This window comes from Bubalus kerabau, chromosome 1 (genome assembly GCF_029407905.1).
Source record: "Bubalus kerabau isolate K-KA32 ecotype Philippines breed swamp buffalo chromosome 1, PCC_UOA_SB_1v2, whole genome shotgun sequence".
NCBI classification, from domain to species: domain Eukaryota; kingdom Metazoa; phylum Chordata; class Mammalia; order Artiodactyla; family Bovidae; genus Bubalus; species Bubalus kerabau.
The window spans coordinates 25076810-25093085 of NC_073624.1; the positions used below are offsets into that span (position 1 = coordinate 25076810).

A 16276-nucleotide genomic window follows, 5' to 3' on the forward strand; every position below is an offset into this window, starting at 1 on the left:
TGTCAGACTGCTGTGCGTGTAACCCCAGCCAGTGGGTTCAAAGATCTGTGCCACTGGATGTGAGGAGGACTGCGTTTCTTATATGACCTGCTGTGCTCCTTACATAGAGCTGCACTGGTTCTATTGAGCTAACAAGGAGAGTGGTCTCTGCTTCAAGGAGTCGTGGTCTGGTAGAGAAGGGATTACCCATCACCACCCAGAAAAAGATGAGTCACACAGTTGATGTGGAGTTGGTAGGGAGGTGAAGAGGGAAGGACAGCCAAGTCTGTTAATGAGAGAATCTCTGGGAAGTCTGGGAGATAACATGTATTGCTACAATTTACCATGTAAATTGCTGCTTCTAGCAACAAGGTCTGAAAGAGTGAGCCAGTTTGTTACTTGCTTTTAGCCTGTTTGTTTATTTCAATTTTTTGACCACATTATGTGGCATGTGGGATCTTCGTTCCCTAACCAGGCATTGAACCCGTGTCCCCTGCAGTGGAAGCTTGGAGTCTTAACCACTCCACGCCCCCAGTAAGTCCCCTTGGTTGTATATATTTAATTAACAGTTTCAAGGACTAGGTACAGTGAAGCTGTAAAACTTACATGTCCAGTCCTTATTAGCTGTTGCTAGAAATGGGGAAGTGAGTTGGGCCGTCTGCCCGTCTTGAAAGTGAATGTGAAACTGGCAAGAAAGAACACGATGCTTCTGATAGGGTTGCTGCCTAACGTAGAGGATTGTTAAAGAAGTGAACTGCGTTTATCCTTTATCAGCTGTCCTTGGACCTCAGTACTAAGTTTGCCCAAGTATTCTTGCCTGCTGGGACCAGATCAGCTGAGTCCATGGAACTCTAGACCAGGGGACCTCCTGATATCATCGCTATGTGTCATCTTCCGGTTTAGTTTTAAGAAAGATTTTTTTCTGCTCTCAGCATTTGCTAGCAGTGATTACAATTCAGGCACTTTGCTCCCTTCTCTCCACATATTCTACATTGGTCTTAATTTTCGTGTTTTTTGGCCACACCGTGCAGCATGTGGGATCTTAGTTGCCCAACCAGGGATCGAACCTGCACCACCTGCATTGGAAGTTCGGAGTCTTAACCACCGGCACAAGGGAAGTCCCTCAATCAGCTTTGAATTTTTGAGCATAACCTTGCCTTCTGGGTTTTTTGTTTTGTTTCCAACCACTCCTTTTTCATGTTCTTGATTTTGCTCCTTTTATTCAGAAAGCAGTTGGCTGCTTTTTGTGCCAGGTGCTTTGCGAAGCACTGAGGATGCAAAAATGAATGTGACAGGCTTTAGCCTTAAGGATACCCCTGCTTAGCAGGACCAAGGTGACAGACATGTCAATAGACATGTTGTGAGAGTGAAGGCGCACACAGGTCCCTGGAGGAGGTCACGGCAGCTCACCTTACATGAGAGATGTGTTGCACAGATGTGACAGGTGCCCCATTTGCAGACCTTTTTCCCAGAAATACGGGAGGGAGCTGAGCACGCAGGTCCTTTAGGTTTTCTGGTCCCCTGCTCGTATCTCCTTCTCATCTCCTTGGCTTCCTCCCTTTGCCGTCTCTTGTGTGCTTTTAGGTGTCTCAAGACCCCCTGCTGTCCTCGTGTGCCTTTCGGGGATGAACGGCAGCACACTGTGGTCTAGTCCCCTCCCTGAGGAAGCCCGAGATATTACCTGTTTGGATCTGGCACCAGGGAACATGGCCAAAACTGTCTGCCTGGTGACGGGGACACGCAAGATGCTCAGTGCATTCAACGGGACATCAGGTAAAGATCATTGGCCACGAGAGGGCCCTGCTCCTGGGAGCCCTCGTCTTCGATTAGAACAGTCTGGTAGGGAAGGGACCGTTCCACTCACCCATGGTGGGATGTCTGATCTCCTGCTCTGGAAGGTGGATATTAGGGGAAATAAGAGAAAGGGTTTAAGTAGAGTATCACATCCATGGTTCAACCTGTTTGGTGATAGGATAGGGCTAAACTGAGTTATCCAAACAGAAACTGCCCCAGGGCTTTCAGTTTTTAAATAATCTCCCTACTGTGTTCTTTGTACAGAAGACAGTGGAGCTTTGTCTCTTTTGTATTTGATATATAAGGGTTCACATGTGAACTTGGGCATTAACCAGTTAAAAATAGGCCAGTGAAAAAACTTAAGGTTTGTGGAGGCGTGTTGGTTTGGCCTCTTCTCATCTTATTGGATTCAGACATATGTGACAAAAGAGATAGAAAAAAGTCAAGTATTATGAAGGCTCCTTACAGAGTCTTATACTTCCAGCGTGCTCTTAACCTTGGACTCAAATAAAGCTGGATAAGTAGCCTCCCTCCCAGATGTAAAGATTGGAGTCTGGGAATGGGGTTCTTCTGAGTGAAAAAAAACATTTTGCATGTGAGTTAACTCCAGAACTGAAGTCATCTTTTATGGTTTCTCTACTCCTCTGAACATGTGCCAGAAGGAGTAGGTTGGGCTTCTGTTTGGCTGTCCTTGGACAGTTCCTTAGTATTTGGAATCATCTTTAACAGATCAATTCCTCCATTCCAGACAAGGGGGCTTTTCTTTCTTGAACAAACTTCATTATGTCCATATTACCTAAAAAACCCAGGTGTTGGGTTATTATATGGGCTTGATAGCCAGATGCTTGCAGATTTCGGTTCACACTCCCTGCCTTTCTCCCCAGCAAGATACAAACTAAATAGAAAAATAATGTAGGAGTTTCTGTCTGTTGCTCAGCCCGTGGAGTCTCTTTTCTGGCCTGGGAGCCTAGCATCTGCCTTTTGCAGAGGCAGAAAGCGCTCATTGTGATCAGCATATTGATCCTTCCCCAGGGAAAGCCATGTGGACTTTAAACCCAAACTACTTATCCAACGGGACCCTGGCCGCCCCAGCCGTGGTACTGCCGGACGTGGATGAAGATGGTGTTAGAGACCTTGCGGTTCTGGCCATTGGGGAGTTGCAGGTATGTGCCATGCTCAGTGGTCCTTGTCTCTTACAGGGAAGGCAACTTTGGTCACTTCCTAGTATCATTATTAGAAACACTGCTTGAAACCGCCTCATTACAAGGGCTTAGCTTTCAATAAATTCTCTTTGTGAGATCAGGTGAATAAATTGCTGGTATGAACCCATTCACCTGGTTCCATTGACGTGGAGCTTGGTGGAGCTTGGGAGCCAAATAGGTCTGTGTTTGAATTCCCGCTCTACTGCTCTGTGCTCTTGGTAAACCACAGAGTCTGTCCTAGCTCCGGTTACATCGTATGTAAAGTGGGGATATTATTCTACTTGCAGGATTGTTATGAAAATTAGAACTAACATATTTCAAATGCCTGGAGTGGTGCCTATTTTTCACCAAGAGTATGTATTGTATTGTTGATTTTACAGTGGAGCTTTGTCTCTTTGTATTCGACATACAAGGGTTGACATGTGAACTTGGGCATTAACCAGTTAAAAATGTGACAGTGAAGAAACTAAGGTTTGTGGAGGCATGTTGGTTTGGCCTCTTATCATCTTATCACATTCAGACATAAGTGACAAAGGAATGGGAATATATTAATATGTTTAACTTTTATTGCAACTATAAATCAGTGAGACAGACTGATAGAAAGTCCATAGGATATATATATATATATATATATATATGCATACATATATAAAATTGTAAGTGAAATAAGTAATAAAAACAGGGACCAGAAAAAAAAGAATTGTTGTTTAGGCTCTGACTGCAGACTGATTCTGGTACAGTAATCCCTAAATTTTGCTCCTCAATTTTTGCTTTGTTGGAATTCCAGTGACTGGCAACTAGTTACTCTCTGCACAGATAAAATAATAGTATGTTCCCTAAATCACAGGAAAGAATATATTAATGGTCAGAATTGTCTCAGTTTTAAGTTTTTGTTCCTGAAGCTTTTCTCAGAACTTCTGTCAGACTCTTTTAGACTTTTTCTCGGACTGTCTAGCCTGAATCTGCCAGAAAAGGCTCAAGGACAGAAGAATTGAACAATTGGCCAAGAATGTTTGTGGATAAATGTGTCTATAGGACATTGTGGCTTATTGTAATTTGACTAGACCTCACGATTTTTGTAATGCATACATGGAATGAAGTTATTAGTACAAAATATGCAAGTGAGATTATTTAGAATGGAATTAAATTTGTCAGTACTTTATGGTTTTTTGTCCAGAGCACCATAAACTAACTCAGAATGCCCCACCAGTCACAAGTTTCAGGAGCCATGCACTGGTACCTCAGATGATACTTTATGTTCATGAGATGAGAGAAAAGAAGAGAGATCGTGAGGGAAATTTCCAAAGATGAGTCACTTTTAGGGGTCCTTTCTGTTTGTTTTTCTTCAGTTGGCCAGTTGGTCTCAGAGAAGATTGAACCAAAATGTCTAGAATTCTACACATAATCTTTTTACATTCTGGTAGCTGTGCATAAAGAGACTGGGGAGTCGGGAACATTTTAACAATGCCATTCATCAGGGAGTGAGTCTCAGAAGGTTCATCTCTCAGGGAGTGGGAAGTATGGGGAGTTTAGTTTTTGTTTTCTTTTGTTTTTTTAAGGAACTGTGGTTGTTAGCCGGAGAAGGCAATGGCACCTCACTCCAGTACTCTTGCCTGGAAAATCCCATGGATGGAGGAGCCTGGTAGGCTGCAGTCCATGGGGTTGCTGAGAGTCGGACACGACTGAGCGACTTCATTTTCACTTTTCACTTTCATGCACTGGAGAAGGAAATGGCAACCCACTCCGGTGGACGGGGGAACCTGGTGGGCTGCCAGACGTCTGTGGAGTCACACAGAGTCGGACACGACTGAAGCGACTTAGCATGGTTGTTAGCAGAAGCACAGTGAAACCTCAGACAGATTTACATGTTCCAAACAAGGTTATAAATCTTGGCCTTGACTCCTCCGTCTGGCTTCTTGCTGGCCAGCAGCAGGGGACAGGACAATGGTTCGGACCTGACTGAGGGGCCCTCCATGCTGAGGAGGCTCTGTTAGAAGAGTTGACTTCTCACCTGGTCCTACTCTGTGCCTGGTTTTTTTTTGGTGGTGGGGGTAGGGGTGTGGATGTGGACCAGTCTCCATTCTGTCTGGAAAGTGATAGGCAGGAGTAGCAAAATCTTGGAGAAGTGGTGGGTTCAGAGCCGTCGCTTCATCTTCATGCTGACCTTTCTGACTTCTGTACCAGCGACAAAGAACCCGAGGAACACGCTTGCTGTCCGCTGTAGATGTGGAAGGGGGAATGAGGCGTGTCGGGTCTTTGACTTCGAGGGGCGGCATTCTTAGATCTGGGCTTAGAGTGAGGCGGCCTTGGGACGTCTGGACCGGCTGGGGTTAGAGAGTGCATCTGGGCTAGCACGTCAAAGGGAGTGGACCTTGGAAGCCATGACATTAACTCTCTCACACTGCGCTGGAGTCACTGATGCACTGTTGCAGACACGTGGGCAGCCATACCCTCTGAGTCCTCAGGCCGATGGCAATAGCACTGATTTGTGACATAGTTTATTTCATTCTTGGTTCACTCTAGAAAATTCTGTCTTATGGGTGAGAAATCTGCTTTCTCCTAGCTTCCATTCATTGTGCCCACATCAGCCCCGTAGAACACTCTGAATGAATCTAATCCTCTTCTACATGAACGCTCTTTTGCTGGAAGCCTGGTTCCTCTAAAGCCTGCTACTGTCAAGGCTGAAAAAAAAGAGGAAGTGTTAGTCGCTCAGTCGTGTCTGACTCTTTGTGACCCCATGGACTGTAGCCCACCAGGGTCATCTGTCCGTGGAATTCTTCTGGCAAGGATACTGGAGTGGACAGCCATTCCCTCCTCTAGGGGATCCTTCCTGACCCAGGGATCGAACCTGCATCTTTTGTGTCTCCTACATTGGCAGGCAAGTTCTTTACTGTCTGAGCCACCAGGGAAGCCTGAGTAGCTAGTTTCTTGTACTGTTCCTCATGCAACATGATCCAGACCCCTTCTTTCTTGATTTCTTTCATTTTTCACTCCACTTTGTCCCTATCTCTTTTATGTGGTATCCATAAATGAAAACAGGATTCTGTTTGTAATAGAACCAGTTATATAAAATAAAGAAATTGTTACTTCTTCTGATACTGACTCCATATATGTATAAATGCAGCCAAAGATGGTGATAGCCTTCCTGTTTTTGTTTTTAATCAGTTAAAACACCCGTATCTTTCCCACTGCTTCTTTCATTCTTTTTTCCTTCCAGTTTATTGAGATATAGCTGACATAATAGCACTGTATAACTGACATATAGCACTGTTTAAGGTGTTACAGCAAAATGATTTGACTTACATACATCATGAAACGATGACCACAATAAGTTTAGTGAACATCCATTATCTCATACTGATGCAAAATTAAAGAAATAGAAAAAATTTTTCCTCGTGATGAAAACTCAGGATTTATTCTCTTAACTTTTGTATATGACTTATAACTGTTAATTATATTTATTATGTTGTACATCTCTAATACTTATTTATCTTATATCTGGAGTTTGTCAGTTTCGACTGCTTTCCTTCAATGCCCCCTCCTCCCACCCCCTGCCTCTAGTAACCATGAATCTGATTTCTTTTTCTATGAATTAGTTTTTGAAGTAAAATATAATTAACCTGCAATACTATGTTCGTTCCTGGTGTACATCATACCGATTTGGTATTTCTATATATTTCAAAATGATCACCACAGTAAGTCTTGTTACCATGAAATATCCATGTCTTTTAATTAACGGGCCAATTTTTTTCTTCCAGATTTTGACCCACCTTCCAGCCTAAGACTTGTTGGAATTTTCAGTTTGTCATACAGCATACTAGTTATCTCTCTCAGCTTTGTGATAAACCTGAATTCTGTTCATTCATGTCTTTGATAAAAGAATGAATAATAGGAATAAGATAATAGCTGGGTGAGGTGATATTCCACTAAAACTCCTTCTGGGTTGGCGTTGGCCCCTTCTCGGGGTACACTGAGAACCATATCTCTTTATCTTGTCCATAAGTATTCATGACAATAAACTCAGTCAAAAGCTTTACTGAAATCAAGATAGCAATATAGTCCTTGTATTTCTCAACCAGTGCCTCTATTCCCAAAAGAAAACCCTCTTATGCAGGGGTTGGCAAACCATGGCATGCAGGCCAAGTTTGGCCCACTGTTTGTTTTTGTAAATAAAGTTTTATTGTCATACCTAGTCATTCACATATTGTCTATGGCTGCTTTTACACTAGAGTGGTGGAATAGAGTAGTTGCTGCAGAAACTACCTGGCTGGAAAAACATAAAATGTTTACTGTCTTGCCCTTCCCAGAAAAGGTTTGCTGATCTCTGCTTGAGAGTGAGGTTGATAGTGGCCAGGCCAGACATGTGTGTTATAATGGGAGCACATGGCCTGCACTGATTCTTGTGGGACCAAATATCGCTGGGAATTTATGGGTATAGGGGTGGGTAGTGACTGGTGGGTCCTGTATGTAGTTCTAGGCTAGAGTTCTGTTCTTCAGGAGACTGCTCCTCAGCAATAGCTGTACTTTGGAGAAATTGCCCAAATTACCATGCAGGTGCCCCTGGCTTGTATCTAACAAGGGAATGGGGCATTTGCTTCACTTTCTAACTTCCTGGGAAATACAGCAGGGTAGGTGTGGCCTTGGGCTTTTCAACTTTGGGAGGTGTTTCTGACCCCTTAGCTAACGAGAAGGAATGACTGTGGAGACATGACTTGATTCAGTAACAACAGGGTTTCTGTGGACTCAACCCCGGTCTTTCACTTCATCAGCCGGATCTGTGTTTTCTGCTGGTGTCTGGCCGGACAGGAAGCCCCGTGGGCCGACCTGTGAAGTACAACATCGTGGGAGTGGGCAACCTGATTGGCCCTCAGGTTTACATGACCACCAGCGGGGCCGCCTACATCCTGTTTGGCTTTGGTAAGAAGCGAGGTTCATTTTTGCTGCTCTCCCCATGGGTGTGTGGTGAGGTCTCCCTGGGTGTTGGGGAGAAAGCTTGGAGTCTCTGACACCAGCCCTCTGTCACCTCCTCTGCTGGGGACCCCCTGCCACAGGGTATTCACTCTGTTGTCCCTGGCCGCCTTCTCCAATGAGAAGACTGCCCAGCATCTGCTTAGCCACCTCCCTACTGGCTCCCTGTGTGAATCCATCCCTCTGCCCAGGCTCTGGGTCTCCCACTCCTGTCCTCCCCTTGGGAAAGTTCTGTTGAGTTCAGCTTCTCCATGTTGGTTCTTCTGTGCTGTTAGGTAATATCCAGGCTGTCGCCCTGCGGGATATTTTCGTTCAGGCCCAAAATCGAGACAGCTTACCACCTTCCCTGCAGATAGAGGAACCTGAGTGGGAGAAGCGGAGATCCGTCAACCTGTCTGAGCTCATTGATGTTTACAGGTGGGCAGCCGTCTGGTCCTGCCATGGTGAGACCTGGGCCCACGCATGCCTGGAATCTCAGTGTCTGGTGGCCTGGCAGACACGTGGGCAGAGGTTTGGGGGTAAAAATGGTGCCTGGCCTTCAGGGACCACCTCCCAATCTGGTTGCAGGGAGTTAGAAGTGCTCTTCTCCTGGTGACCTAATGTGTTGATGTCTGTGTGTGGGTGATCACTTTGCACACAGCGGGCAGAGAAGGGTATTTGTTTGCAGTGGGAGTCAGAGCAGGGCATTTGAGACTGGGGAACCTCAGGTAGGGAAATGGAATTTATTTAACAGAACTACTTGTAAAGCTCTGCTGAAGGATCAGCCCTGCTGCGTTCCTGAGTTTTTCTCTTAAAGAATCATTGTGGCAGAGGCAAAAATAATAGCCATGAAATCTTTTTTTGTTTTTTTTTTTTTCCTTCATTTTTTTCTTAACTAAAAGCATGTTATTTGTCATATGCAGTGGGTGTTATCCATTTCACCCTGGGCTTGGGTAATAATTATCTTTGTTATTTTTCTACCAGAAGCTTCAGATCACCTTCTAGCATTTTCTTTGTTGTTGTTTAGTGCTAAGTTGTGTCTGACTCAGTCCTATCCAACTCCTTGAAACCCCATGGACTGTAGCCCACCAGGCTCCTCTGTCCATGGGATTTCCCAGGTAAGAATACTGGAGTGGGTTGCCATTTTCTTCTCCAGGGCATCTTCTCGACCCAGGGATTGAACCCATAACTCTTACATAGCAGGTGGATTTTTCACTGCTGAGCCACTGGGGAAACTCAGCATTTTCTTAGGCAGCATCATATTGTGTCAGTGCATTTGACAGATGTTAAACAGAGTGGTCCTAGTTGTACAAAGGAAGAAATATTGGGCTGGTCAAAGAGTTCATTCGAGTTTCCCCTTAAGATCTTATAGAAAAACCCAAATGAACTTTTTGACCAAGCCAATAATTTGATGAAGTGTCGAGTGTGAGCTGGTGCTGAAGCTCCAATATTCTGGCCCCTTGACGGGAGAAGCCAGCTCATTAGAAAAGACCCTGATGCTAGGAGAGATTGAGGGCAGGAGGAGAAGCGGGTGACAGAGAATGAAATGGTTAGATACCATCACTGACTCAGTGGACATGAGTTTGAGCAAACTCCAGGAGATGCTGAAGGACAGGGAAGCCTGGCGTGCTGCAATCCATGGGATCACAGAGTCGGATACATTAGTGACTGAACAACAACAACGATGAGAGTATGAGCTGCTGTCCAAGCTTAATGATAGTTTCAGGCATCCTGTCCCGACCTCTGGCTCCTTCCCTGTGATTGTTCTCAGCTCTGTTATCTTTCCAGAACATCCAATGTGAGGGGCACTTTTCTTGTCTTTTCCTTCTGAAATTGCGTAAATTTTCTAGGGCTCCTTGATTTCTAAAGAAACCAGGAAAAAGAGATTCAAGTGAAACAGCAAGAGTGCCCCTCTTTTTTTAAAAAAAAATTTTTTTGGCTACACCATGTAGCATGTGGGATCTCACTCCCCCTCTCAGGGAGTGAACACATGTTGCCTGCATTTTAAGCATGGAGTCTAAACCACTGGACCACCAGGAAAGTCCCAAGACAAGATACTGGTAGGAGACTAATGCAAGGGTCTGTACAGACATCTGCACTTAGAGGATTAGTCAGAATGTGTGGGCAGGAATTTCACCCCAGCCTGAGACTGTCGGGGTCTCTCGTTTAACTCAGCAATGGGGTGGAGCTCCTCCAGATGGTGAAGGCGCCAGATTCCAACAGCAGCAACCTCCTGATCACAACCACACAAGGCCTCGTCCTGCTTCGGGGGCAGAACCTCACCCCTTCCTGGGTCTTGGGCCTCCAAGGCCTGCACAGGTTAGTAATGTGCTCCTACTCACTCAAAACCGCCTGGAACCATTGCTTGATGTTAATATCTGGAGCTGGTGCAAGGGGAGGGGGGTCCCATTCTCCCCTTCTGGTCCTTCACTTCCCATCACTCACATTGCTCTCACTTGCAGCCAGCCTACTCCGGGGTATTTCACGGATGATGAGACGATAGATTTCCTTCTGCAGATACCAAATGGAGTTGGGATGAAAAAGGTAAAACCTGGGGATGAAGATCAAGTCAGAACATATATCCAGGATGAACATGGTGTCCAGGCCTGCGCTTGGCATCATGAAAGATAGAAAGAACCTGAAAACACAGTCCCTTCCTTCCAAGAACTCCAAGTGTAGCTGGGTGGGTAAAATGAACAGTCACAATGCAGTGCTAACGTCTACAGCAGCAGAAGCTTTTCTCGCTGCCCTGCTCCTTGTGTAGCAGTTCCTTGTGGATTCTCAGTGTCCATGTGCTTTCTGAAGTCTCTTGCTGGGGAAAGGCTGGTATCAATAAATGTACCACTTCAGTTATATACTGAGATTTCAGAGAAGGTGGGCCAGCTGGGGCGGTGGGTTGTCATGGAGGACTTCATGAAGGAGGGAAAGGTGATCAGGGCCTGGCAGTTGAATTGCGTTTCTAGAAGAGGGGCAGATCCACTCAGGAGCTCCAGAGGCCCTGAGGTGGATGGTGGCGTGTATTCCAGGGTCACCAATGTTGTTGTTGTTTGGTCTCTAAGTCGTGTCTGACTCTCTGCGACCCCATGGACTGTAGCCTGCCAGGCTCCTCTATCCATAGGATTTCCCAGTCAAGAATACTGGAGTGAGTAGCCTTGTTCTCCTGTAGGGGGTCTTCCCGACCCAGGGATTGAACCCAAGTCTCCTGCGGCTTCTGCATTGCAGGCAGATTCTTTGCCCGCTCAGCCATCAGGGAAGTCCCTGGGATTTTGGCAAATGAGACGCTGTTTTGTTCTAGAACTGTGAGATATGAGGGATTTGGGGTGATGAGCAAATATACGTACAGCCAGGGATTTTGAATTCCCCTTAATTATCTTTTGAGAGAGACAACTGAGTGAATTTTCTCTTATTTATTTTTTGCCTGTTCAGAGTTTGCTCTTTTAAATTTGAGGCTCCCCTTGGTCTGAGCTGCACCTGCCAGGACGCACGTGGCAGAGTCAGACTCTAAAGCACAGGGGATAGGACTGAGCTGTCACCTGATCGTGTTCCCCTAACTGTGGTTGGCCATGGTGACCAGCAGGAAGAGACAGAGATGAGGCGTGGGTTTTAGCTCTTCCACAGCAGAATAGCTGCTCTGCCCAGGACCGCCCCAAGTACAGAGTAATCAGTGTCACTTCCTGTCTCTGAGCCTCCGTTTCCTCATCTGATGACGGGAGGAGGCCTTGATGATTTATAATGTCCCTTCCCACCGGGAATCCTGCAGTCCTATGGGCTTCGTCTAGACTTCTGGTTGTTGTTGTTCAGTTGCTAAGTCATGTCCGAATCTTTGTGACCCCATGGACTGCAGCACACCAGGACCCCATGTCCCTCTCTGTCTTCCAGAGTGCCCAAGTTCATGTCCTTGTCCAGACTTCTGGACCTAATTACGTAACACTCCCTGAACACCCCATTGTTTGCATCTGGTTTAAGCTCCGTTAATGTATATGGTGTTTGCGTGTCTGTGGGTTTTTGTCTGGTTTTGTGTTTGTGCATTTTGCTGTCTCTCTGAGGATGGGTCGTACTCATCGCCTTCTCTTCTGCAGGTGATGGTGGTGGACGGAGACTCTGGCCTGGTCACGTGGAGTTACAGCATCCCGTGTCACATGAAAGAAGCTCTGGCCACGTCAGCAGCCACTGTGGAGCAGAAATCTGTCTTCCTCTTCTGGGCTGAAGGGCTGTCAGCTGCATCGCCCAATCCCGTGAGTGAGCCTAATGTCAGATGGCACCTGCTCTTGAGGCTGACTGGGTCTGGAGGTCTTATTAGACCTGCTGTCTTCCGAGCGGTTGCGGGTAGAGACAGTGACCTGGATGGGTGGGAAGCCCAGAAGGGAGGGCGTGTGTGTGTACATGAGGCTTATTCGCTTCACTGTGCAGCAGAAACCATCTCAGTGTTGTGAGGAAACCACGTTGTTGTTTCTAGTCACTAAGTCATCGCTGACTCTCTCCATCTGCTGAAGATGAAGGTTCCCCTGGGGGTTCACGGGAGACGTTCTGATGTGCAGAAGGTAGATTTGAGAACAGATTTCTTTTTGATTCAATTACTTACTTAATTTTTGGCTGTGCCGGGTCTTCGTTTCTGTGCGGGCTTTTGTCCAGTTGGAGCGAGTGGGCGCTACTCTCTCGCTGCAGTGGCTCCTCTTGTTGCAGGGCATGGGCTCTAGGGTGTACGGGCTTTAGTAGTTGCAGCACATGGACTCAGTAGTTGTGGTTCCCGGGCTCGAGAGCACAGATTCAGTAGATGTGGAGCATGGGCTCAGTAGTTACTGCACTCTGGCACATCGGATCTTCCCAGACTAGGGATTGAACCCACATCTCCTGCACTGGCAGGCACATTCTTCACTACTGAGCCACCAGGGAAGCCCTGAGAACATCTTCAATACTATCCTGAGGGGCTTTAATGGGGTTGAGGAGATGGGGGTGCTGCCTCTGCCAGGTGCCAGGGGGTTTTGAGTAAGACTCACTCTGATTTAGTTCAGTTAAACCCAAGTTGACCAGCACCGACTGTGTGCCAGGGGCCTCAGGGTGAACTGGGGACAGTGCTGCCGTCTGGACAAGCAGATGACCGTGGGTGATGGGCAGCCTGGCGGGGGGTCCTGAGTTCATCAGCCATGCACTCTAGAACTCAACCTTTCCTGAGTCTCACGCTCTTTATCCATTAATGCAGGTGCTAATATAGTCCCTCGCTTTAGGATCAGATTTCCATTGATGATTGTCCTAACTCTGACGTTCCCTGACGGATGACTGTGGACATTCTACCTAACATTTAACTTCCTGGTTTCCTCACTTAATAAAATGAGGGACTCAGACCAAATGACTGTCAAATGTAAGCGTCTACAAATAAGCACAAAACAAAAGCAGGCTACAAATGCTCTAAGTGGGTGCAGCTACAAAGTTTAGATGGACGCACAAAAGGAGGAGGGTCTTCGTTTTGTGGAAGGGGGCGGCGATTAGGGAGCTTTTCACGCAAGAGGTGACATCGAGTTGGAGACCTCGTGACAAGTGTTTTAATTTGGAAGTGGCTCTTGAGGATGATGTCCGAGGGGAAATGAAATTGGCCAAGGACAGGTAAAGCCTGGTGAAGTGTGAGCTTGTTTCACAGATGTTCTTGGAGCATGGATGTGCAGGCACATAATCATAGGAGGCTGGGAAAGGCTGATTTAGGTTACATGGTGTAAGACCTTAGTTTTCACATGAAGCAGTTTGGGCTCCATTCTGTAGGCAGTGAGGAGGGACTTTGGCTATGTCCTTTCTTTCTTTTTTTTTAAACTTTTAATTTTATATTGGAGTGGCGCTAATATAAATAAATATAGTATAATATAAAGAGCCCACCTGCTAATGCAGGAGATGCGAGACCTGGGTTTGATCCCTGCTGGAGAAGGGCACAGCAACCCACTCTAGTATTCTTGCCTGGAGAGTCCCATGGACAGAGAGGAGCCTGGCAGACTACAATCCATGGGGTTGCAGAGAGTGGGATTAGACTGAGCAGCTAACACTTTCACTTTCACATAGTTGATTAATAATGTGTTGTATCAGGTATACAACAGAGAGATTCAGTTATATATATACATGTATCTCTTCTTTTTCAAATTCTCTTCCCATTTAGGTTGTTACAGAATGTTAAACAGAGTTCCCTGTGCTATACTGAACAGCCTTGTTGGTTATCCTTTTTTTTTTTTAATAACTTTTTATATTGGTGTATAGCCAATTACCAATGTTGTGATAGTTTCAGGTGGACCGCAAAGGGACTCAGCCACACATGGTTATCCATTTTAAATATGGCAGTGTGTACCTGTCAGCCCCAAACTCCCTAACTATCCCTTCCCCCTAGCTTTCTCCCCTGGTAACAGGTGTCTGTGACGTGAATAGGCTATTTTCTTGTCATGTGAACTGTCATGGTGTGGGATTCTGGATACGGGAAATCCCTCTTATGCTTTGTGGGTACTGGTGGGAGCGGGGTTGTGAGCTTCCCGCCCAAATGACCCCCGCCTGCTGACAGTGGAGGAGCAGGGCTGACAAGGGGAGGCACTGGGTAACCCATTCAGGGGGTTCCTGTGCTCTACGGCCTTGTGTCTGCAGAATATCAACCTTGCATGGAGTCAGATGGTGAAGAAAGTTCCGATGTGCATTGCCTCTGCCTTAGGGGGTCAGGAGACTGACACTGAGATCTTGGGATTTTTGTTTTTGTAATTAATGAGTGTCTGATCCATGTCTTAGTTATTTCAGGAATAGATAAGATTTTTATGATTTTTTTTTTTTTTTAGCTTGACACTTGCAGTTGGCTTTGCTATCCTGTGAAAGCAGGAGTCTTTGGTTCACCGTGTTTTTATAAGCAGGCTTTCCCTTGACAAAGCCCCTCCTGCTGCCAGGGAAGAACCGTTCCTGATACTCCCAGAGGCACCAGACTGTGAGGGCGCTATCATTTTCTCTCCTGGAGCATGCCTATTTTCTTTCTTCCTTTCTTTTTCCTATGAGGGAGAAAGCATTTTCCAGCTCTGGTTGTTTGATGAAGTTAGTGTTTAGTCAATGTTTTGAGATTTGAAATGACATGTCTCTCATACGTGGAGTTTCTCTCACACACACCTTGGTGTGGGATCTGGTCTTGGCCTCGTAGGGGATGAGTAACCCCCACTGTCTCTGCCATCCTTTCATCTGAGCAACATTGTACGAGGGAGAGTGGACTGACCTTTGCTCTCCCTGCTTCTCATTGTCAGACTGTCGTCCTGGGACCCGAGCCACCCAGCCTTCACCACCTATACCTCCTGCATCCCACCTTCCCCTCCATCCTCCTGGATCTGGCCAATGCCACTGGCACTGTGACCGCTTCAGAGGGTAAGTCCCTGGGGGTGATGCAGAGGAGGGGAGGGGACGTGTTGGCCAGGTGAGGGGGATGAGGGTGTGTGCTGTGGATGAGAGCAGGACTCTAAGTTGTTCAGTTGCTAAGTTGTGTCCAACTCTTTGCAACCCCATGGACTACAGCACACCAGGCCTCCCTGTCCATCACCAACTCCGAGTTTACTCAAATTCATGCCCACTGAGTCAGTGATGCTATGCAACCATTTCATCCTCTGCTGCCCTCTTCTTCTACCCTCAATCTTTCCCAGCATCAGGGTCTTTTCCAGTGAGTTGGCTCTTGGCATCAAGTGGTCAAAGTATTGGAGCTTCGGCTTCAGCATCAGTCCTTCCAATGAATATTGAGGACTGATTTCATTTAGGATTGACTGGTTTGATCTCCTGGTTTGATCTCACTGGTTTGACTCGGTGTGCCCTGAGCGGCTCCCTGCATTGAGCGGCTCCCTGCATTTCCCTTGGTACCATGGCGCCTGGGGCCACCACCCAAAAGCGCCCTCTGGGGTTGTACCTGGCTCACAGGGTGAGGACCCACAGTCCCCAAACATGCTAGAATGCTAGAAGCTACGGGGCAGTGCTATCCCATCCCCAAGGGTTCAGGGAGCTAATGTTTCAGCAGCCGTTTACCAATCATCAGCTGTGGGCCAGGCACTGCGCCCAGTGCTGGGAAAACAAATCAGAGTAGTTTCTCAACCCTGTAGGAGCTTAGGAGCCAGAACTCACTGCAAAGGATAAAACAGAGGCAGGATATTTCCTCAGGGCCTTTGTTTAGGCTCAGTGCATGCTCAGTCATGTCCGATTCTTTGCGACCTCGTGGACTGTAGCCCTCCAGGCTCCTCTGTCTATGAGATTTGCCAGGGAAGAGTACTGGAGTGGGTTAGGCTCAGTAGAGACTTTCTTACTACACATGCCCAGTGCATGGAAACTGGAGCCAAGAGGAAAAGGGAAGAAAAATCACCTTCAGTCTGACC

The 16276-nt window shown here is 46.6% G+C and overlaps 1 protein-coding gene across 1 annotated transcript in view; it reads left to right on the top strand.

The window, feature by feature from the left end:
• Window positions 1-16276, top strand: part of FAM234B (family with sequence similarity 234 member B) — a 36706-nt gene that overhangs the window by 17295 nt on the left and 3135 nt on the right. Inside the window, exons 5-12 of the mRNA XM_055570739.1 lie at window positions 1564-1752; window positions 2806-2936; window positions 7745-7892; window positions 8219-8360; window positions 10098-10241; window positions 10385-10466; window positions 12002-12157; window positions 15170-15287. Coding sequence (XP_055426714.1) covers window positions 1564-1752; window positions 2806-2936; window positions 7745-7892; window positions 8219-8360; window positions 10098-10241; window positions 10385-10466; window positions 12002-12157; window positions 15170-15287 — 1110 coding nt within the window. The remainder of the gene's footprint in view (window positions 1-1563; window positions 1753-2805; window positions 2937-7744; window positions 7893-8218; window positions 8361-10097; window positions 10242-10384; window positions 10467-12001; window positions 12158-15169; window positions 15288-16276) is intronic.